Source organism: Berghia stephanieae, chromosome 5 (genome assembly GCF_034508935.2).
Source record: "Berghia stephanieae isolate SIO BIC M18660-M18661 chromosome 5, UCSD_Bste_1.3, whole genome shotgun sequence".
In the NCBI taxonomy this organism is placed as follows: domain Eukaryota; kingdom Metazoa; phylum Mollusca; class Gastropoda; order Nudibranchia; family Aeolidiidae; genus Berghia; species Berghia stephanieae.
Window position 1 is genome coordinate 55,579,764 of NC_088364.1, and position 20,182 is coordinate 55,599,945.

At 36.2% G+C, this 20,182-nt stretch overlaps 1 protein-coding gene across 1 annotated transcript; it reads left to right on the forward strand.

Moving 5' to 3' along the window:
* Positions 1 to 236: 236 nt before the first annotated feature.
* On the forward strand, positions 237 to 19,304 carry LOC144973250 (uncharacterized). Its single transcript, XM_078915470.1, is given in 15 exon segments — positions 237 to 321; positions 3,479 to 4,362; positions 6,973 to 7,115; positions 7,882 to 8,036; positions 9,264 to 9,464; positions 9,676 to 9,875; positions 11,123 to 11,191; positions 12,853 to 13,051; positions 14,412 to 14,481; positions 14,483 to 14,534; positions 15,089 to 15,170; positions 16,319 to 16,404; positions 16,887 to 17,109; positions 17,313 to 17,440; positions 18,986 to 19,304. Coding segments are annotated over 15 exon segments (2,724 nt in total). The 5' UTR covers positions 237 to 312; the 3' UTR covers positions 19,209 to 19,304.
* Positions 19,305 to 20,182: the final 878 nt, after the last annotated feature.

Here is a 20,182-nt window from a genome sequence, read left to right on the forward strand (position 1 = left end):
ATATTATCATTACCTACAAAATGTCCTCACCTTGGCTTGTTTATCAGTTAGCAGAGGTGAAGGTTAATGAATTATCCGCGGTCATTGGCGACCTGGGAGACTCTTAGAGCACCGACTAGCTTGACCACAAATTAAAGCCTTCTTCACTTATCTCTTCAAGCTTCTTCGAAAGTTAAGTTTGTTGAAGCAGTGATTGATTGATAACAAAGACAGGGGTGGGTGTGTATATAAATCAAACCAAATACATTTGACCTCAGTAGTCGGAGTGAATTTGATTTGTGGTCTAGTCCGATCGTCATCGAAAGATTGAGGATGAGGAAGGTAAAAAAAATCTCTTTGACTTTAGAAATAGTTGAACAGAGAAATACAGTCCAGGGGGCGTGATTAATTCTGATTTTAGAACCGTATAACGAACAGTAACATTCGTTCCGTACTATCTTTTGAAAGGAGGTTTGTCACTCCCAAAGTACTTTCTGCCAGATGTAACAAAGACAATTTGTCATGCCTAAAGTTCTCTCTAACAAAATATATTGTCATTCGCAAAGTATTATCTGTAAGATGCAACAAAGCTAGCTTGTCATTCACAAATTACTCTTTACCGGGTGTAACAAAGATATCTTGTTATTCGTAGAGTACTTTCTGCCAGATGTATCTAAGATATCTTGTAATTCGCAATTTACTTTTCGCCAGATGTAGCAGAGATATCTTGTTATTCACAGATATCTTGTCATTCGCAAATTACTCACAATAAGATAATACAACAAAGACAGCTCGTCATTCGCAAAGTTCTCTCTGCCAGATGTAAACTGCTCAAATAATTTATTTTAGTGATCTTAATCATTTTGGATCTAATCAATTATCAGGACATTGTTTGACTTGACTTTCTGACTTAAGGCCTTTTGCTTCATAATCATCCGTTCGGATCGCCTCTGCGGCCTCTCTAATTGTATCAATTCTGTCCGCAGTTCATGGTCTTGTGCTTTGGGACCCAAATTCCGAAGTTGTACATTAGCACTGATTTTAAAAGGGTTGTGTATAATTCGGTTTTAGTGTTCGTGTTTTTATCTTATCTCTTCTAATCCATATATTTATTCATTTAATTAGTCCGACTATCGATAAACTTTTTCTTCTTGTTAAAATTACTTGTCTCCAATCAGTGGGCCTACTTTTTTCTTCATCTCCATCTTCTGCTTTCCCTGACAGTAATGTTACATCTTTTGTGTCAGAATTTATGTTTAGTTGATATTTTTGTATAACTTCTTGGACATCTTTTACATCAAATTGTTTAAGACCAATAAAGTCAATGTCGTCAGCATATTCAATTTTCACTGGGAGTTCGTTTTCAAAATGTGATTGGGTTGAATGTACATATTTACTTACATCTTTGAAAGCATTTTCTATGTAAATGATAAATAAAACAGGGCTCGAACTGTTTCCTTGTGGTGTGCCGATGTTGCTAATAAATGTTTAAGGAAACTGTTTACTTCGACAAAATATTGGATTGAGGCAATAGGCCATAAGATTCTTACAGTAGCTTGAGCAATCTATCATGTGCAAACGAGAGAAAAATTGTTTGCAAATATATATGTTCGTTTACTATTTAAAAAAATATGTTAATTCATACCTCCTTTGCTGATTTTCTTTGTCATATTTTGAGATTTAAATAAGCAATCGGGTGCTGTTGCCCTTAACAATGCAGCTGACATATTTTAGTGCCAAATAGTCATGACAATAATTGATTTATTTTCATAGAAATAATCCAAACATTATGGAAATCGTTTTGATTATCTTTTGGTATCTATAAAAGCAAGTAACACTGTAAAGGCAAATTGTTAGAGGAAGATAGAGAGCGAAAAAGAGAAGATTGTGATGGTGACTTACATTTAAATTGATACAAACTTTATATGGCATTAAGATAAGCTTTTTTGCGGACTTGAACTGACATCTTTGCGGTGTTGATTTGACATTTTCTTTTCGATGTACTCAAAGTTGTCATGAGAATTTGAAATAACTTCTGTTTTTTCCATTGTCCTTTAAAAAATGTTTTAACAGTGGCTACTATACCAGTTTGTTTGCAACGCAAGATGGCGTTTTCAGTTTTGTCATCAGCTATCCGCATTAAATTATTATCTTCTTAATTTCCAACACTTTCTTTATTTTCCTTATTTTCATCACTTTACTCAGCCATTTGATTAAATCGTCGAATCACGTAAAAAGTAGTAAGCATATACAACACAATCTAAAAAAAGAACAAGCCCCTTTAACGTAATAATTCAGGGAATTTGGTTCATGCTCCGTGGAATGATATTATTGACGTAGACGTTGAAGATTACCATGGTTATTGAGACAATAATATTTTTTATAATTTGCGCTTTTAAATTGGGCAATACATGGGGTCCCCTAGCCAGTAGCACCACTTAAATTGTAGGACGAGACATGACGCCTGCTAGGCGATATTTCATTTTTTTCAGACAGATACAACGTTGTTAACGTCCAAGTACTTGTTTTACATCTGAGTACAGTAAAAGAATGTGGGCAAAGAGCCTGTTCCAAGGATTCAACTATGCGCCACTCAGAGCGGGACTCGAACCTAGGACCATCCGATTCGAAGGCGAGTGTCATACTACTAGACCACATAGCTGCACAATTTACTAGAAGTTTTCACTGGACTTTGGTGGAAAGAGGGCCTTGCAATGCATATGTCTGCAGAGTTTAAAAGAATTGGTATTGAATTAATGACAAACCGCTTCTTAGAAAATCGCTTAAAGTCTTCGGTTCATGAATTGTCGTCAAGTGTCTCGATGCACTTCTATCACCAGTGTGTCAAAATACAGTGATAAACATTCAAACACTGTGGAGATAATCGAATCGACTGCCTGGCATATACTAAAGGCAGCTACGGGTCGACCGACAGCATAGAGAAATCCATCTCCAACACTTTTCATGTTGCTTTTATGGGTTTCGGGGAGGGAAGAAGGCATACTCCCCAGACCAAACTTCAGAGTTAAAATTATGACAGTTCCAAATTTATATCATTTCGGCATTATAAAAACCTGTTTGAACCCATCAAGATGAGAATCAAGGAATTTTTGACAGACTTTTTCAAAAAGGGAAGGTCACTCACATTTGACAAGTATATAAAACTTGCTTTAACATATTTCCTCTTAACCGTGCCAAATAGTTTTGCAATCCATTATAATATAGTTCAGTTTAAAGTCAAAGGAACATTTCTCTTTTTTGTGCCGACCTCTAATAAATGGAAAAATTCAATATTTGATATCTTTCTTTTACAACATTCAACACGATCTTTTTCAGTGCTTTTCACAACAGTCACACGATAGATGCTTGTTTTCAATTTCTGAATAAAGTTTCCATCTTTATGACTGATCTAAATTATTGAGTTAGGTTTGTTTTCCTAATTTGTGTGCTTTCTGTTTTCGTGGTTTATTCCTAATGTTTACAATTAATATAATTTCAGTTGATCCCTATCTTCGCCGTGTTGTCGGCAGTGGCATTTGTCACGTGCACAGCGGCAGCAGCAACAGTTGATCCCGTCAAAGCTTTGGAGGCGAAAGCCGACAGCTTAATCAACACAATCAATACAATGAATACGAAGCTTAGTCAACAAGAGACAAATATAAACGATCATAAAACTACATTAGACGGAATTGGCAAATCGGTGAATGATCTGACAAAGACAGTAAACAATTTAGGAAAAACTGTTTCAAGTCTGAACACGAAAGTAAATCGCCAGGAAACAAACCTAAACAGTCAGCAAACATCAATGAACACTTTGACAAATCAATTGAAGACCGAAATGTCTACAATCATATCAGACGAATCACAATGGCAAAATATGATAAACAGCGTTGCCAAACACACAGCAGCTATTAACACTTTTCAGAGCAAATTTCATGATTTTTATAATATCACAAGAGTGATGAGTCGCACCATAGGACACACTGCACATTTAGCTCATCTAACCGAGCGAGCTTTAGGCGGTGTAATCCGTAAGGCGAATTCTACATCAAATAAAATGGCCTCTGATGAAGGCAAGATGAATTCTCTGAACGGTCTTGTAAACAGGCATGGCGGTCAGATAGACAGCAAGCAAAAAACGACCGACGCTCAGACCAAGATTATCAATGACCATGAAGCAGTCATGGCAGCAGGAGAGAAGACATTAAGTGTCATAGTGAATGATTTGAAGGCAGTAAAACAAACTGATGAAAGTATGAGTAAAGCTCTAGATGCCGTGACCAAACTTGTTAATGACAACATGAACAAGGTAAAAAACGAAGAGCAGGCCTTGGAATCCATCAGTAATCAACTCATGCAGCAGCAAACCTTTGTTGAAGAGAGGTAACCGTAAAAAGAAAATTAAATAAATTCCTGAAGATGTTTATCGAATACTGATTAAAGGGCACAAAGAATGTTATGGCACGTAATGATTAAAAATAAGATCTTAGTTTATCTTACAAGTAACAGAAAACGAAGGGTTACAATATTATCATATTAACACAATGATACTTTAGATTATATACATCAAAATTAGTTTCAAAACAGTAATGTTTCAATGGCCCTTTTGATACTTTTAGATAATTTCAGCTCCACGTATATTTTATAATGGCCATAATAATTGCTGTGTGCCTTTCAATCTTTCCAATTGATTTATTCTTCAGGTTTATCAAATTCGAACCATCAGCCAAGATGATTGCTGCAACAGAGAAATTTTGCGTTCTCGAAATTCTCCTCTACGTGATCGCGATTTTGGAGTGGCTCGCTCATCTAAGTGGTTCGTTTACTTCTCGTCCAAAGCACGCCTGTTTTGTGTGAAGGGTGGCACGTTTTTTCCGTTTTAATACTAGTCTAAATGAATGAGAGCTTTCCATAAAATTTTGCTCTCTTGCGATGTCAGTTTCTTAGTATTTTCGATTTATCCCTTTGGTATTCAGTTCTGAGACAGTTTTTCTACATTCCTTGACTTGAACATTGGGAATTCTAATTTGACAACAATGATATCATGAATCGACCGTGAATCTTCTTATATCTATAAGTGATATTGTATACAAACTTGCAAAGACCAAAATGCGTCAAGCAGTATCTAAGACTGCGCCTAACATTCTATCTATTCTACAACATCCCACCATCTCAATTAATCTCATTTTTCCTTGGTGTCGTTTCAGTTGATCCCTATCTTCGCCGTTTTGTCGGCTTTGGCTTTAGCCACAAGCATGGCAGCAACAACGGACCCCATGAAAAATTTAGAAGCAAAATTGAACCAATTGTTGACTATGACATCCACAATGAGTCAGAAACTAAACCAACACGAGTCAAGCTTGCATAGTCACAAATCAACATTAGACGGTATCAACAGGAATGTCCAAACCTTGACGACCAAAGTTAATGATTTAGGAAAAACTGTCTCAGATCTGAACACGAAAGTAAATCATCACGAGTCACAGATTAGTGGCCATCAGAAATCGGTAGACACTTTGAAACACCAGATGTCAAGCCAGATCGCCAAAGTTGCAGCAGATGAAACCAAATTTCATAATTTAGCTAGAAATATCTCTCACCACCAATCTTCTATTGACTCCTTTACAAGATCCGTCGGCCGCCTGGACAATTCAACAAAAAGTCTTAATAATAGAGTGAACCAAAACAACAACAAAGTTACAACAAACAGACAAACTTTGGACTCTCTATCAAGTAAAATTAACGCCCAGGCTACTAAACTGTCTGCCGACGAAAAGAGAATGAGTAACATATCCTCTATGGTCAATTCACAAAGCAGAAAGATAACGGGAATGCAAAACACCCTAAATTCTCACAATACAAAAATCGTACAGCAAAATACAAAACTTGCAGCGGACGAGAAGACACTGGCCACTTTGGTAAACGATGTCAAAGCATCGAAAGATGTGGAGCAGAATTTAAACAAAGCAATCGCTACTGTAGCGCAAATCACGGCTGATAACTTGAAAAAGCTAAATTCTGAACAACAAACTATGGAATCTATTAGTAATCAACTTATGCAACAACAAACTTTTGTTGAGGAGAGGTAAATAATTAATTCAACATAAAATTTGAGCTTTTATATTGCGCAATATCCACCAAATGTGCTTAAAGCGCTTTACAATTGGTCCCCAACCAGTTACAGCAATTAACATGGAGGACAAGACCTGACGCCTGTTAGGCGATTTTACATCTTTTTCCGATAGAGACAACGCTATTAACGGCCAGGTACTCAGCTCACACCTCACTACGGTGAGGGAATTGAGTAAAGAGCTTTTCCAAGGACTCGAATATGCGCCCTGGGTTTCGAACTCTGGACCTTCCGGTCCGAATGCGAGAGTCATACCACTAGACCACATAGTCACAATAAATAGTAAAAAAGTTAATGATGAGATCAAAACTAAATGTGACTCCCCGCCTCCATTCGATATTATTTCAGGGTAAACCAACTATCAAAAAAATTAATTTAACGTGAAAACGGCTAGATCACAATTTTTTAGACTGAGGTAATTTGGGAAACTGTATTCTTCTCAATGGGGTATTTTGAATCAAACACATTTTTTTCATAATATATGCTTTAAAGTCATTTTCACCATCAGGTTCACTATGTCATAATTTCGAATCGACGCCACGGGTCACAAATGTTCCTCCTTTTGGTTTAGGCTTACAACTGTAATCTATATTCTTCCATGAAAATTGATGTACGATCTCACAACGGTGATTTAGATTTTTAAAATTCATTGTGCCTTTTAATTGTATAAAACACAAAGGAATCCTTTTTACTTTGCCTTGCCATTGGACTAATTTATAGAAGATTGAAAAGTATATCTTTTATTTACCACTATTTATAACATAGATAATTTATTTAAGCAATTCAACGATTGATGTAATATGTGATATATAAAAGAGTATGAAAAACTAATAATAATTTGATTTTCATTTTAACGTCCTCAGGATCCGGTCAGATGGTATGTCAGGCATCAAATCCCTCCGTCATATCCACGAAGGGACTCAGTCTTACTACGGCGATACCCATGTCGGAGGATCTGCGCTCTCTGCCCACGACCACGCAGATTATGATAGGACAATTGGTCTTGGTGAGCTAATCATGATGCCTTGTATTTTATCGATAAAATGTGACCATTCGTCTCAAAACAGTATTATGTCAATATTAATCAAACCCCGATAAGTGGGTTTAAAATTGAAATCGTATGAAATACTATTTATCGGTTGTTGCAATGTCAGAAACTGTGTATATATTGTTCACGATGACAGAGAGAAATTAACCGAAAGTTGCATGTTTGTTTTCTAAAAATTCAATTTCCATCTCCTAGTTCACCCCGAAATAACACCGTTTTAGGCGATATGTCTCATATATATGTGTTTCTCAGAAGTGTATTGAGAATTAATAATTGGGAAAAAAAAAAAGAATTTGCAAATGAAATTTCGAAGAAGGCAGTGAAGCTAGTTGTTGCTACTAGATGGTTGGATAAGGTAAAGGACTGGGCCTGGAGGAAGATGATGCTCTGAACCGAGATGCATGGAGATGTGGCATTCATTATGGCAACCCTGAAAAATGCGGGGTAAGCTAAAAGAAGAAGAAGAAGGTTTAAGTAGTTCTGCTGTACATTTTTTGAATAGTATGCTCTTGGAATCTACATATTATGTTCCCTATTTGAACATTCGTTTTAGTCTTCCCTTTTCTTGGTTACCTTTACTTGTAATTCTACATTTTTTTCAAAATCCTATTTTCTTCCTTTTTACCGGCGCTGAAATGATTTAAATGTTTTGAAGGCTCGTAAAACCTTACAAACAAAAAACAGAACAAACTACCTAATTCAACTTTCTTACATTTTCTTCAAGGCGAGTTTGTGGCTGTAATGAACGGAGTGGATTTCCGTACCCGTCATAATGATTACAAATTCAAGAGACCCACACGCACCCACACCTATAACTCTGTGGAAGACATCCCATTCCCAGATGTGCCACCAGCAGTCCTCAGCAAGAAAACCGTTCAAGTAAGTTTTCAAGACATCTGCCGCCTCATTCAGCGTGAGCAGGGCGTTGAAAATGAAATTTGGATCTATGGTGGAAAGGAATTGAAACATTATTTTAATAGATTTAGAAGAAAGAATGGAGAAAGAAATTAGATACACCGCGAAAAAGAAATGGTAAAAATTGAAAACAAGATGAACAAAAATAATCAGACAAACTTAAATAAAAATTGTGTCCTGATCGTAATATTAGCTTTAAATTTAACACAGATGAAGCGTTGAAAACTACTCATTGACCACAACCATTATCATTATATATCAAACCATATTTTCCCCCTTTCTACTATAAAGGGTCTATTAATGTCCATCTCTCTATGCTACCATTGCTTTTAATTGACATTAAAATTCTAAACTGCAAAGAAACAAGAAATGAAGGGAGTAGGAAAGTGCCAGAAGACAACAGAGAATAAAAACTTCGCGGCGGCGATGGGGGCTCGGACCCGCGACCTTACTGGTACGACAACCCCACCTGGCCGGGAGATTGTGACTACCGTATGAGCTATCCACGGCCCCCCAAAAAGTCGCTTCAAATTCTAGTCTATCGAGAGCCACTTCTCCCCGACTTCTTGAGGTCACGGGTTCAACACACACACACACACACACATACACACACACACACACACACACAAACACACACACACAAACGCCGCGAAATTAGTTGGCCAACATTTAAGCTAAATAGCCAATATTCTTAACACAAACATGTAACATAGAAACAATTGAGACATTGAGTATGCTCCTGTATCTGGGGTGCATTTCTAAACTGCAAAGTAAAGATAAATTGGCAAAATAAAAAATAAATATCAATAGTTGACCCCCCTCCCGTTCACACTACAATTAAATACTCGTAAAAGCAGCAAAATATTAAAAATTATTTTAAAGAGTTACTGAAACATTTCTTAATCCTTTTTGTATTTTAATCAAATAAATAATTAGGCTTTCTATCGATCTTTTCCCCTATCTATCTATCTATCTATCTATCTATCTATCTATCTATCTATCTATCTATCTATCTATCTATCTATCTATCTATCTGTCTGTCTATCTATCTATCTATCGATCTAGTTATCTCTCTTTCTATCTAATTGTTATTTATCCAACTAACCGTCCATCTATCTATATTTAACATCTCACGTATATCGAACTTTCCAAATTTACTGCAAGTTTGTTGTTTTATTGTTCATCATTCAGGAACAAATTGTGGAAATGCGTAAATGGTTCAAGGCTTTCAAAGATCAAGACCACTCAGTCCGTGACTACAGGAAATACTTCAAGCCCAATCTTTGCTATCTGGAGGGAGGCTGGACCCTTAACGCCAAAACACTATCGGAACCATTTGACAGTGACAGACATCACATTGATGCCCAGAGCTGGTTTGATCTCCAAGAAAAGGTACACTTTACCATGCAAACGCCAATTCTATAGACTCTTCCGGATCAGATGTTTATAGTAACACCTAGTAGCCACCCCAAATTTGGGAAATAAAGAACGATTTGCTTCCAACCTTGCCAGATAATTTTTGAATGTCTCTAGTTTTTCATAATCTAGCAAATCCAACAGTAACGATTGTTTCTCTGCCTCTCTCTTTCCTCCTTCACAACAGATTCGTTTTACCTCTTACTCTGGTGACAAGAGCAATCTTGAAAATTTCGCCTACTTGCCCACTATGATGTATAACTACACCAATGGCATTCCCCAAATTTCCCAGTGGAACTACCGCATCTTGTGTCACCCTCTGACGCAGGACGTGCCAACCGGTTACTTCCAAGTACAGGATGATCTAGCAAACAGGATGGCCAGAAAGTATGTCATCATCCAAACCATATTATTTTAGAATCACGATTAGCAATTTATTGTAAAGAGAATAATGGAATTTCTAGTGGAGCAAAGATCAATAATGTGCATTATAAGGACTCGCCTTTCCATATGAATTAAGAAGATTGCAAAGGCATCCATCAACCGCTTCGTATATTTATGTCTGTAAATCTATTAACTTTTCAAAATTGTCACGAAATGTTATGAGGCGAAAAGCTTAACAACATTAGTTGTTTTGTCAATATGTATGATCTGAAAATAATAGCTTGACGATGAAATTTAAAAAAAAAAGTAAATCCATGAAATGTTATACAATTTTTAAAAGGAGCTCTGAAGATTTGTCACGGATTGTGTGCTCAAAATATTTATTGTATTATCCCTATATAACCGTCTAATTTATTACTAAATTGGATTATTTTTGTTACGGTTCTTAATTAAACTCTAATCAAACTTAATTTTCGAAAACCACATTCTTGAGCTTGAGATTTTTCATATACTTCAAAGCGCCTTACAACATTCAAACATTCTGTTAGAGTAAAGACAAAATTGCCATCTAAGTTGATTGGTGATTAAATTTGTTTAATATAAAACTATGCAAATTGTTTTTGTCAGACCTGATCTAAATCAACGCATAACGAATGGAAAACTCACACAAACGTTACTACTTACAATCAATAAATACTGTATCAGATAGTAAGAAAACCAGCAACATTCCATTCTCACGATGTCCATGATATGGTTTTCAACTCGGTAACACAGTTAAGATATCAATATCAAGTAGTGCCAGATCGGAGACAGACACTGGTGATCATGACTTCCCAATCCTCCCTATCTTCTGATCGTCTCAGAAAGTCGATGTTTGTTCCACTTTCACTCCAGTTCGTATCATGTAACCTGTGATATAGATCGAACGAAACTGATGTCACTCAGCTCGTTGGCATTGTTTTTAAACAGCCATTTTAATGGTTAGTTCTCACTAAATTTTACCAATCAGACGACTATAAACGTTTAAGGTTACGCATAGTTTTGTGTGTTGTTAAGTATAATATTCGACCGGCAAATGTTGTGAGTGTTTTATCTAAAAGCATAGCATCAATAGACTATATCTGCTTCTTTCTCAATCAATTTTCTCGAACACGACCTATCTCAATATTTCCCTTTCTGAATAATAATATATGACAAATCCAAGATATGAAATAGAATAAAATATCATTGCTCATTGTTTATACTTTCAGATACACTTGGGACCGTGTGCCCTCAACCCGTGCTGCTCGCTTCAAATTGAACGAATTTGGCACAGATAGGTAAGTCAGTTATAAATATGATTAACATCAAGTTTTGAAAACGTTTTGTTAAAATCTAATATGAATAAATGGCATTCTAATTTCAATAGCTCCAATCACATAGTGGAGGAAAAAAACTTTTGATAAATATTTTTTTTACATAATCACGGAAATCGAAAAGATAAAATGACTCCATTTTAAACAAGTCATGGTGAAGCTTGAGGCTGTGCTATAAAGTTGTTTTCGAAACTTTCACCATAAAAGTACCAGATAAAAAAAATCAAAGTCATTTTGAAGAACTGAGGACAAAAATTGTCTTCAGCAATTTTAATTTTAATAGATAAAATAATGAAAAATAAAGCAAAAAATCACTGATTTGCATTGCGGCCGTAAAGAATGCAATTTTTTGCAAATGCAAATTTTCGAGATTTTACAAAGAAAAAGAAAGCAAAAGCAAAAAACAAACCCCAATAATCAAACAAAAGTAAAAAAAAAAATAAATAAACCCAAATTATTTTTCCTTTTAATTCGATGGCTGAAAGAACCTGAAAGATGATTAATCAAGAGTTGTTTCTTTTTTACAGTCTCATTTTCTTCCTTTTACTGGCGCTGATATGACCTTACATTTGTTGCAAGGGCCGTGAAATCGTTAACAGCAAACAAATACCTTTCTCTTTCATGAACTAATTAGTTATGGATTTTTAGGAAAATTGATTTTGCTGTTTTTAGCTTGCAAAATTTAGGATTTTTTGTGTGCAAAAAACCGCCATGTTAGTACGAGACAACATTAACGATATTATCATAGGGCATAGTACTGGTTCGAAGTCGTCTGAAAATACTGAAGCAGCGATTGATCGTAGGCGCTTATTCCTGTTTCCAAATTGGATCAATAGTCTGATGTCACGTCGCCCAGCAACGGCGGCCATCGTGGTTCTAAACAAAGAAAGTCGGTCCTTTTTATTCTTCATGCTGGCTAGAACTTTTCATATGTCTTGTGATCAGAATGTGTAAAAGTCAAAATATGATCATATTTATAATGTTTTTTTCCCTCTGGATACGCTTTTATGCTCGTCGGAGAAATATTCTTAAGGGCGTCGCCATTGTTCCGATAGTTTAGAACCAGTTACTAAGTTACCATGCGTCATTACAAGAGAAGTGACGTTACGACTGTTGCATAATCATTGCCAATATATAACATTGACTGTTATACCTGATACACTGCTGCTTTAACTACAACCACAAGTGCAATCGCTGCTACCAAAATTACTTTTAGTGCTACTAATTACTACTGCTGTTGCTACTGCAACTATTACTACTACTTCTTTTACTACTATTACTACTACTGCTACTACTACTACTACTACTACTACTACTACTACTACTACTACTACTACTACTACTACTACTACTACTACTACTACTACTACTACTACTATCCTCCTGCTCCTCCTCCTCCTCCTCCTCCTACTACTACTACTACTACTACTACTACTACTACTACTACTACTACTACTACTACTACTACGACTACTACTACTAATACTACTATTACTACAACTCCTACTACCACTATTACTTCTACCACTAATACCACAACCGCAATTTTATAAATTATTGTCTGATAATTGATCACCACTAATATCGCTTCTATAATCATAACACTATTAACAACATCATTACAGAGGCACTTCCCACACCCTTCTAGACAGCCTCATGCACGAGATTCCTGGGAAGGACAACTACGGAAACAACCTCACCGATAACTCTTTCGGTCTCATGCACTATGACATCTCAGCCACCGCCGGCACTAACAAACCACTCAACGTTGGGCATTACCACAGGTGGTACAAACTCCTTCAAAAGGGAGCCATGGGACTTCAGGTTAGAAAAACCAGTCATTTAGAATAGAATAAGACAGCCCACGGAGTCGGAGTTTATTCCAGTTTTTGTAGCCCCCTCAACGATCAATAGCAAGAACTGCTTGCTACATTTGATAGGTCGCGAGTTAGATTCGTGAATTATTTTGTAAATCAGTCCAACAGAATATTATTACATTCCATTACATAAAAAAGATTTCATTTATATAGAGCATATCCACGGTGGGCGCCATATTTGGTTTAAGAAAAGTAGTGTCTGACCAAGATAATGCTGATTTACACCAAGTAGTCTAAAGGTCTCTCTCTCTCTCTCTCTCTCTTTCTCGCTCTCTTTCTCTCTCACCCACCCACACATACATACACACACACACACACACACACACACGCATACACTTAGTAAATGCATATTCTATCTATATTAGGACAGGTATTTGGATCAGTCTTTGTCTCCTGATTCTAGTAAATTAGTCGACTAGAAAGACACATGTCCCAATGCGTCCGCTTCAGTGTGAATCCTCCAGGAGCTAATAATTAGAGGTGCCTAAATTAGTCAATAAAATGGAGATAAAGATAAAGGGAGTAAATCTGACTCATGAATGAAGAACACAAAACAAACGATGTGTGTGTGTGTGTGTGTGTGTGTGTGTGTTTATGTGTGTGTGAGTGCATTAGAAGAGAGAGAGAGATAGAGAGATAGATAGAGATAGAGAGAGAGAGAGAGAGAGAGAGAGAGGGAGAGAGAGAGAGAGAGAGAAGACGTAATGATATCAAAACTATATATATATATCTCAAGAATAAGGTAGGGGGATGGGGGAGCTGTTCTGAGAAATAATATAAATGCAAATGATTAGAATGAACTTTTAGCTTAGGGCGGGTTAAATGACACTCATCCTCCCCAATAAAACAGATAGACTTAACTTTTACTATAAATTCAATTTTCAGCATCTTGGTAGCCAGACTTAACACCCTTTAGTGGCGGTGAGTCACACAGTTTGAGTTACTTAACTTGTCTTCATCTCAAAACTTGAGCTCTTTATATAGCCCATTATCGACTAAACATGCTCAATGCGTTTTACAAGGGGTCCTTAGTCAAAGCAACACTTAACATGTAGAACGAGACATTATGACGCCTGGTAGGCAATATTACATTTTTTTACCGATAGATATAAGGCTGTTAACGGCCAGGTAGTCCTTTTACACATGAGCACGGTACGAGAATATGAGTAAAGAGCCGTTTCCAAGGACTCAACCAGGCGCCGCTCAGACCGGGACTAGGACCTTCCGATCTGCAGGCAAGTGTCATACCCCAAGACCACAAAGCCGCACAGCTATGTTCCAATTTTTCCCCCTTTGCTTTCTCACAGGTTAACCATAGAGGTTTCAGGGATGAGAACTTGTGGGTTGCCATGACGACTCGGCCAAACATTATACCATGCAATGTCTATCAAAAACTGTAGATATGGAAAATGTCACTACCAGACAAGTAGGTATGTTGGAAAAAAAAACACCCTTCTCTGCTCTAATCACTTTTATTGGCAAAACCGCAAATTTAAGTTCACGGTTCCCTCATATTCCCCAGCATCATCACCATCTTCTTCTTCGTTACCATTGTCCTCATCGATATGGCATTTTTTTCTTCGTCGTCATTCTCTTCCTCCCTCTTATGAATCATCAAACGCCGCATCAACTACCAGCACTAACAACACAGCCATGATGATGATGGTTATGTGATGGTAATGTGATCATTATGATAATCATCATCGTCATTACCACGTAGCACTACCACCATCATCATTAACATCCTCCTGTTCCTCCTCCTCTTCCTCTTCATCGTCATCATCATTATCATCTTCGTCATCATCATCATCACCATCATCAACAACATCATCATCATCATCATCATCATCATCATCATCACCATCATTATAATCATCATCATCATCATCGCCATAATTATCATCATCATCATCATCATCATCATCATCATAATCCTCATCATCGTCGTCATTATCGTATTTATTCGCTCATTTTCTTCATACAGAGTGACATATGCTCTTCCTCTTGAGATAGTCTACTCCACACCCCTTCAAAGCTGGAACCCACTCAACCTGAATCTCGACAAGGTAATCAATATAAAAATGCACAAATAAGTTATAACGTATACATAAGTAGATATGTAAATCAATAAACAAATAAATAGAAGTATAAATGAATGAATAATTAAATATATAAATAAATAGAAAAATAAATATATAGTCAAGATGAATAAATAAAAAGATAAATAAATAAATAAAAACCCTTTACTTGAGTGATGGGAAATGTATAGACATATATGAAGAGTATATCCTTTTCTTTTTAAAAGACCGAGAAAACCAAAGTATTGCCGAAGAGTAGGGTGGAATGGGAGCAATGGTGGATACATTTCATGCTCAAGAACCCCCCCCCCCTCCCTCCCTCTCCAACCCCCCCCCCCCCAAAAAAAAAACCAACAAAAAAACAAACAAAAATACAGGAGTCACCGGGCTCAAACTCGGACCCTCTGAGATATAAACGCAATGCCCATTCAACTCGGCCATCTCACCAACAAAGTTTAATCAACAAGTTAAGAGATTACAACTTAAAGCTTATAGAATCTGGTCCCCATATTGTGCTCTTGGGTTAGCACATATCATATATTATCTCACTCGACTTAGGCGTGAATGACTAAATTGATATAGGATGTGACGGATATTGTAGGAGTGTTAGTTTAAAAGGGATGCCAAACAGGCGACAGGTACTGAATGAAAATGAAAAGGAGAATGGTTTTTCATTGCCAGCAATTGAAATAAATGAAACATTGTAAATCACATTCAGGAAGGATAATATTTTGAATTGATCTATAGAAATATTCGTATATATTTATTTATTTATGCTGCGCTAATTTGTTTCGAGATATGAGCATTAAAACGTGAAAATAAAACCTGTGGAAGATGAGAGTTTGGAGTTCTAAGATACAGCTAACTTTAACTCAAATAAATATATTCAAACTGCATTATTACTCAAGAGGGAAATTTGAATCAACTTCAGTTTTTCAACATGTGGCATTATTTGCCAGGCATCCCACAAATGCTATACTGGATTTCAGTTTCATTACCCTATCATGGATCCTTAAAAAGTGAAAAAATTTTAAATAAGCATAACTTTAGTCATTTATTTTGAAAGAGAAACAAAACCACAAAGTTTAAACTTATTTTGAAGGCTATACTGTTAATCATAAGGATAAATTTTCCAGGAAGCTGTTGTGTCCAAAGATGGAAGAAATGGAGGCAATGACGCTAAGACCGCTTACAACGGAACAAGCTCCAGACATTACTACAGGTACAGAACAGTTATAAAAATCGTTATAATATGTTTACATCAATGCGCAGTGAAAGCCATATTGTTAAGATATCACAGAACATATCCGGTGTGGACACGGCATTTCTTATCTTTTCCGATGCCACAAAAGACGTTCAAATAATTCCAAGTTACCATTTTCAACCTTTCAACGAAATGCGTTTGGGATTTCAGAAAAAGGAAGAAAGAAAATAGATTTTGAAAACAAAACTAAGTTAAAGCGATAGCAATAAATTAAAGTGACATATGACAAAAGGCAAACTGACTAGCCCAAGGAGTATTCAAAACCAGTTTAAAATAGACGAGAAGGAAAACATGTTACGAGTCAAGTTGTTATACGATCTGATCATTCCTTTAGAGAATTAAAATAAAATTAACAATAATACAATACAAAAAATCTCAAAATAAAAGATCTGTATGTAAACCATCAGTTCTTATAAACCTTCATTTCTTCTCAATAACAGAACCCCTGTTGAATTCTACCATGACGGAAACCTTGAGAAAGATAGGGCTGATACAGCCAGAGGAGCAGTTGGCGTCCTCGACAGAAGTGGCAATGTAAAGAAGGCTGCCCCTACCGGTTTCCGTATCATGACACCAAACATTCAGGATGTGGGAAGTGTCAGAATTAGATATCCCATCTTCCCTGTACACTCTGAGGGCAGTCCCCTTGGAGAGGAAGTCATGGTAAGACATTCCAGAAATAAATAAAAACATCTGCTGGGACTCCAAGCCCCGAATAGGCACGATAGAAAGTAGGCGATATGTTGTTAGAGGCCATACAAGCACAATATCATTTAAAACCTATTTATAGACTGGATTAGAATATTAATATATATGTATACGTAAATTTCACGATTTTTAAATTTATTTTTCATAAATATTCACAGGCTTTGAAGCAGATGGTGATGAAGATGTCTCGTTTCGCCAATTTGTATGAGACTCCACCTGTGGGCGGAGGTGCCGTAACACAACAAGCAGATGCCGATGTTGACTTCGAAGTTAGAGAATCTGCCAAGTAAGCATTAGACCTGTCGGAGTTCATAACAAAAATACACCCAAATTTCGAACAACCTAAGCAGTTTCAATTACACTATTTCCTATAACGATTGATTCAACTGCTCTAACACGGTACCGAAACCTATTTAACTTTATTTAAGTTCGTTTTACAATGTACATGAAACCCCTTTGATCAGTTATTTCTGATTTTAATCTAAATTACCAATTTTATGCAGAAAATAGTCATATCTTTAAGTCAGCAGCCTGCAACCATTTATATATTTTAATTAAACGTTTCCAATCTTGCTTTGTTCAATTGAAAACTTGGATGGAACTGAACAGACTAAAACTAAACGATAGTAAGACTGAAATAATTTATATCACATGGCCAGCAATCCTTAAACATGTAAAGTGTGAATCAATCGTTATAGGAAATAATGTAATTGAAACTGCTTAGGTTGTTCGAAATTTGGGTGTATTTATTGATTCAGATTTAATTTGTCTTTTACCAGCCAAGTAACTCATATCGTTATGTTTCTGTACATGGAAATGAGAAGAATACGTAGTGTTAGATATCTCATAACAAGTGACATCTCTGCCTTGTTAGTTAATTCTCTAATACTGTCAAAGCTATATTATTGCAATTATCTCCTCTCCTCTATAAATAAAGACAAAATAAAATCCCATTCAGGTAGCCCAGAACGATGCTGTCCGGCTTATTTATAGAAAGAGGAGAAATCAATCTGCATCGGGTTTGCTAGGAGAACTCCATTGGCTTCGGGTTGAGAAACGTATAGAATATTAAGATCTGTACTATCGTTTTTAAATCACAGCACTCTGATTGTCCTGGAAACAATAATGACCTGCTTAAATTCTACGTCCCGTCCAGAAATCTGAGATCAAAGTCTGATAATCACATACTTGTGAAGCCAAAAATGACTCGCAAAATTGGCGAGCATGCGTTTGAATGTTCGGCACCCCTTAGCTGAAACTCCCTTCCAAGATATATCAGAGAAAGTAACGCTGTAGAATTCTTTTTTAAAAATCCTTAAATGTTTCTTTTAAATATGTAACACTGTAGAATTATATTGCTATGCTTCATAGTGTATGTTTGAGTGGTTGTATGTTTTAGTGAAAGTCGCCACGTTACTGTTAAGCGCTTACTCTACTAACTGGTCTTAAATTCTTGGATCAGTTGTATCCCTTTCTTGACCCAAGACGTAGGTCGTAGCTCTAATTGGTCATAAATTATTGAATCAGTTGTATCCATTGCTTGACCCAAAGGGATAATCTGCATAGAAGGCTGTGGGTGCTCATAATTTAGAAAAACGACTTTCACATAAATCTAAATCCACACCACGTCTTTTTGTTCGTATTTATCGGAACCATAAAGGGACACAAGGATTACTTTCTCTGCTTCCATTTCCCCCGCCTATCGACCTCTCTAATCAAGAAATGCAGATTTCTAAAGACTTTTCTTTCTTCTCTTCTTTACTACACCATAAATCAAATACTACAGTTATGTCTAAAATCTTACTGTATTTTACTTTTTCTTTACTTTCAGAAACCCCCCTGGTCTTCACGGCCACGACTTCACCTTGACTTCAGCCGAGTATAAATCCCTTGTGAACGGAACTCACCTGACCGTAACCACGTCCTACAACCTGGGCCACAACCACGAACTGATTATTTACTACAATAAGGGCAACCAACAGTTCTACATCCAGAAATGTGACGGGCAACCCAACTGCTGGGACAACCATAGCCACTGGCTTAGAAAACCCTAGAACTAAAACCCAGGACACGCATCTAGAGCATTTTGGACTTTAAAAGACGGAAGCGACATCTGAGGGGCTGAAATTAATATAATTTCTTTTAACTCATTTGTACCAATGTTAAGAATGTCTTTTGTATAAAAGCGCATGGCGGCATGATGCAGTCACTTATATCTTACATGATATCAAAATAAATTTATAAATTTTAAGTATCTTAAATTATGTCGATTGAGCAAGATCGATACAACAAACATACTATATTTTCTTTCATTATACAAGAATAGTCGCGAGCTCTGGAATCAAATTTCAACAAAATTTCACCTCTTCATTTGTCGTTTTTACATAGAAGTGAATCTGAAAATTGATAAGAGAATTCCTATGAAACTGTAAGTCAATTGTAAAGTTTGTAATGATATACAATGCAACCACAGGAAAAAGTGGTCACCATATTTTCGATTCTTTGAAACTTGTTATCAAATCGGATATGTCTATTTTGTTATTTTTCTAATAAACAGATGAATATAAGACACCTTTTGTTATTTTCTGTCGATATATCTCAATTATATTATGAATGAATCGTGATTCTTAAGTTCATTTGGTCACCTTAGTGATCAGACTTAGGTCTTATTTTCAAGAGTTTTACAGTGCTTGCAACACATATTATAGGTCATATCAGCGCCAGTAAAAAGAAAGAAAGTGGGAGAGTAAAAAAATGTTAAAATTACAATTAAAGCACCCGAGAAAAAAGTAAGACAATTTTGTTTAAATAGGGAACAGATGTAGATTCCAAGATCATACTATCAATGTACTTAGTTTTAGTTAGATAATCTGTTTCATCCATTCACCAGCACAAATCTCACTAAGAGGAATACGCTCAAATGTTTACAAGATATGTTCAAAACAAAAATATAACGATCAATACATAACATAGATAGAAATGATTTACAAGGATAAAAATATCACCTACCAAAAATAACGCTATACAT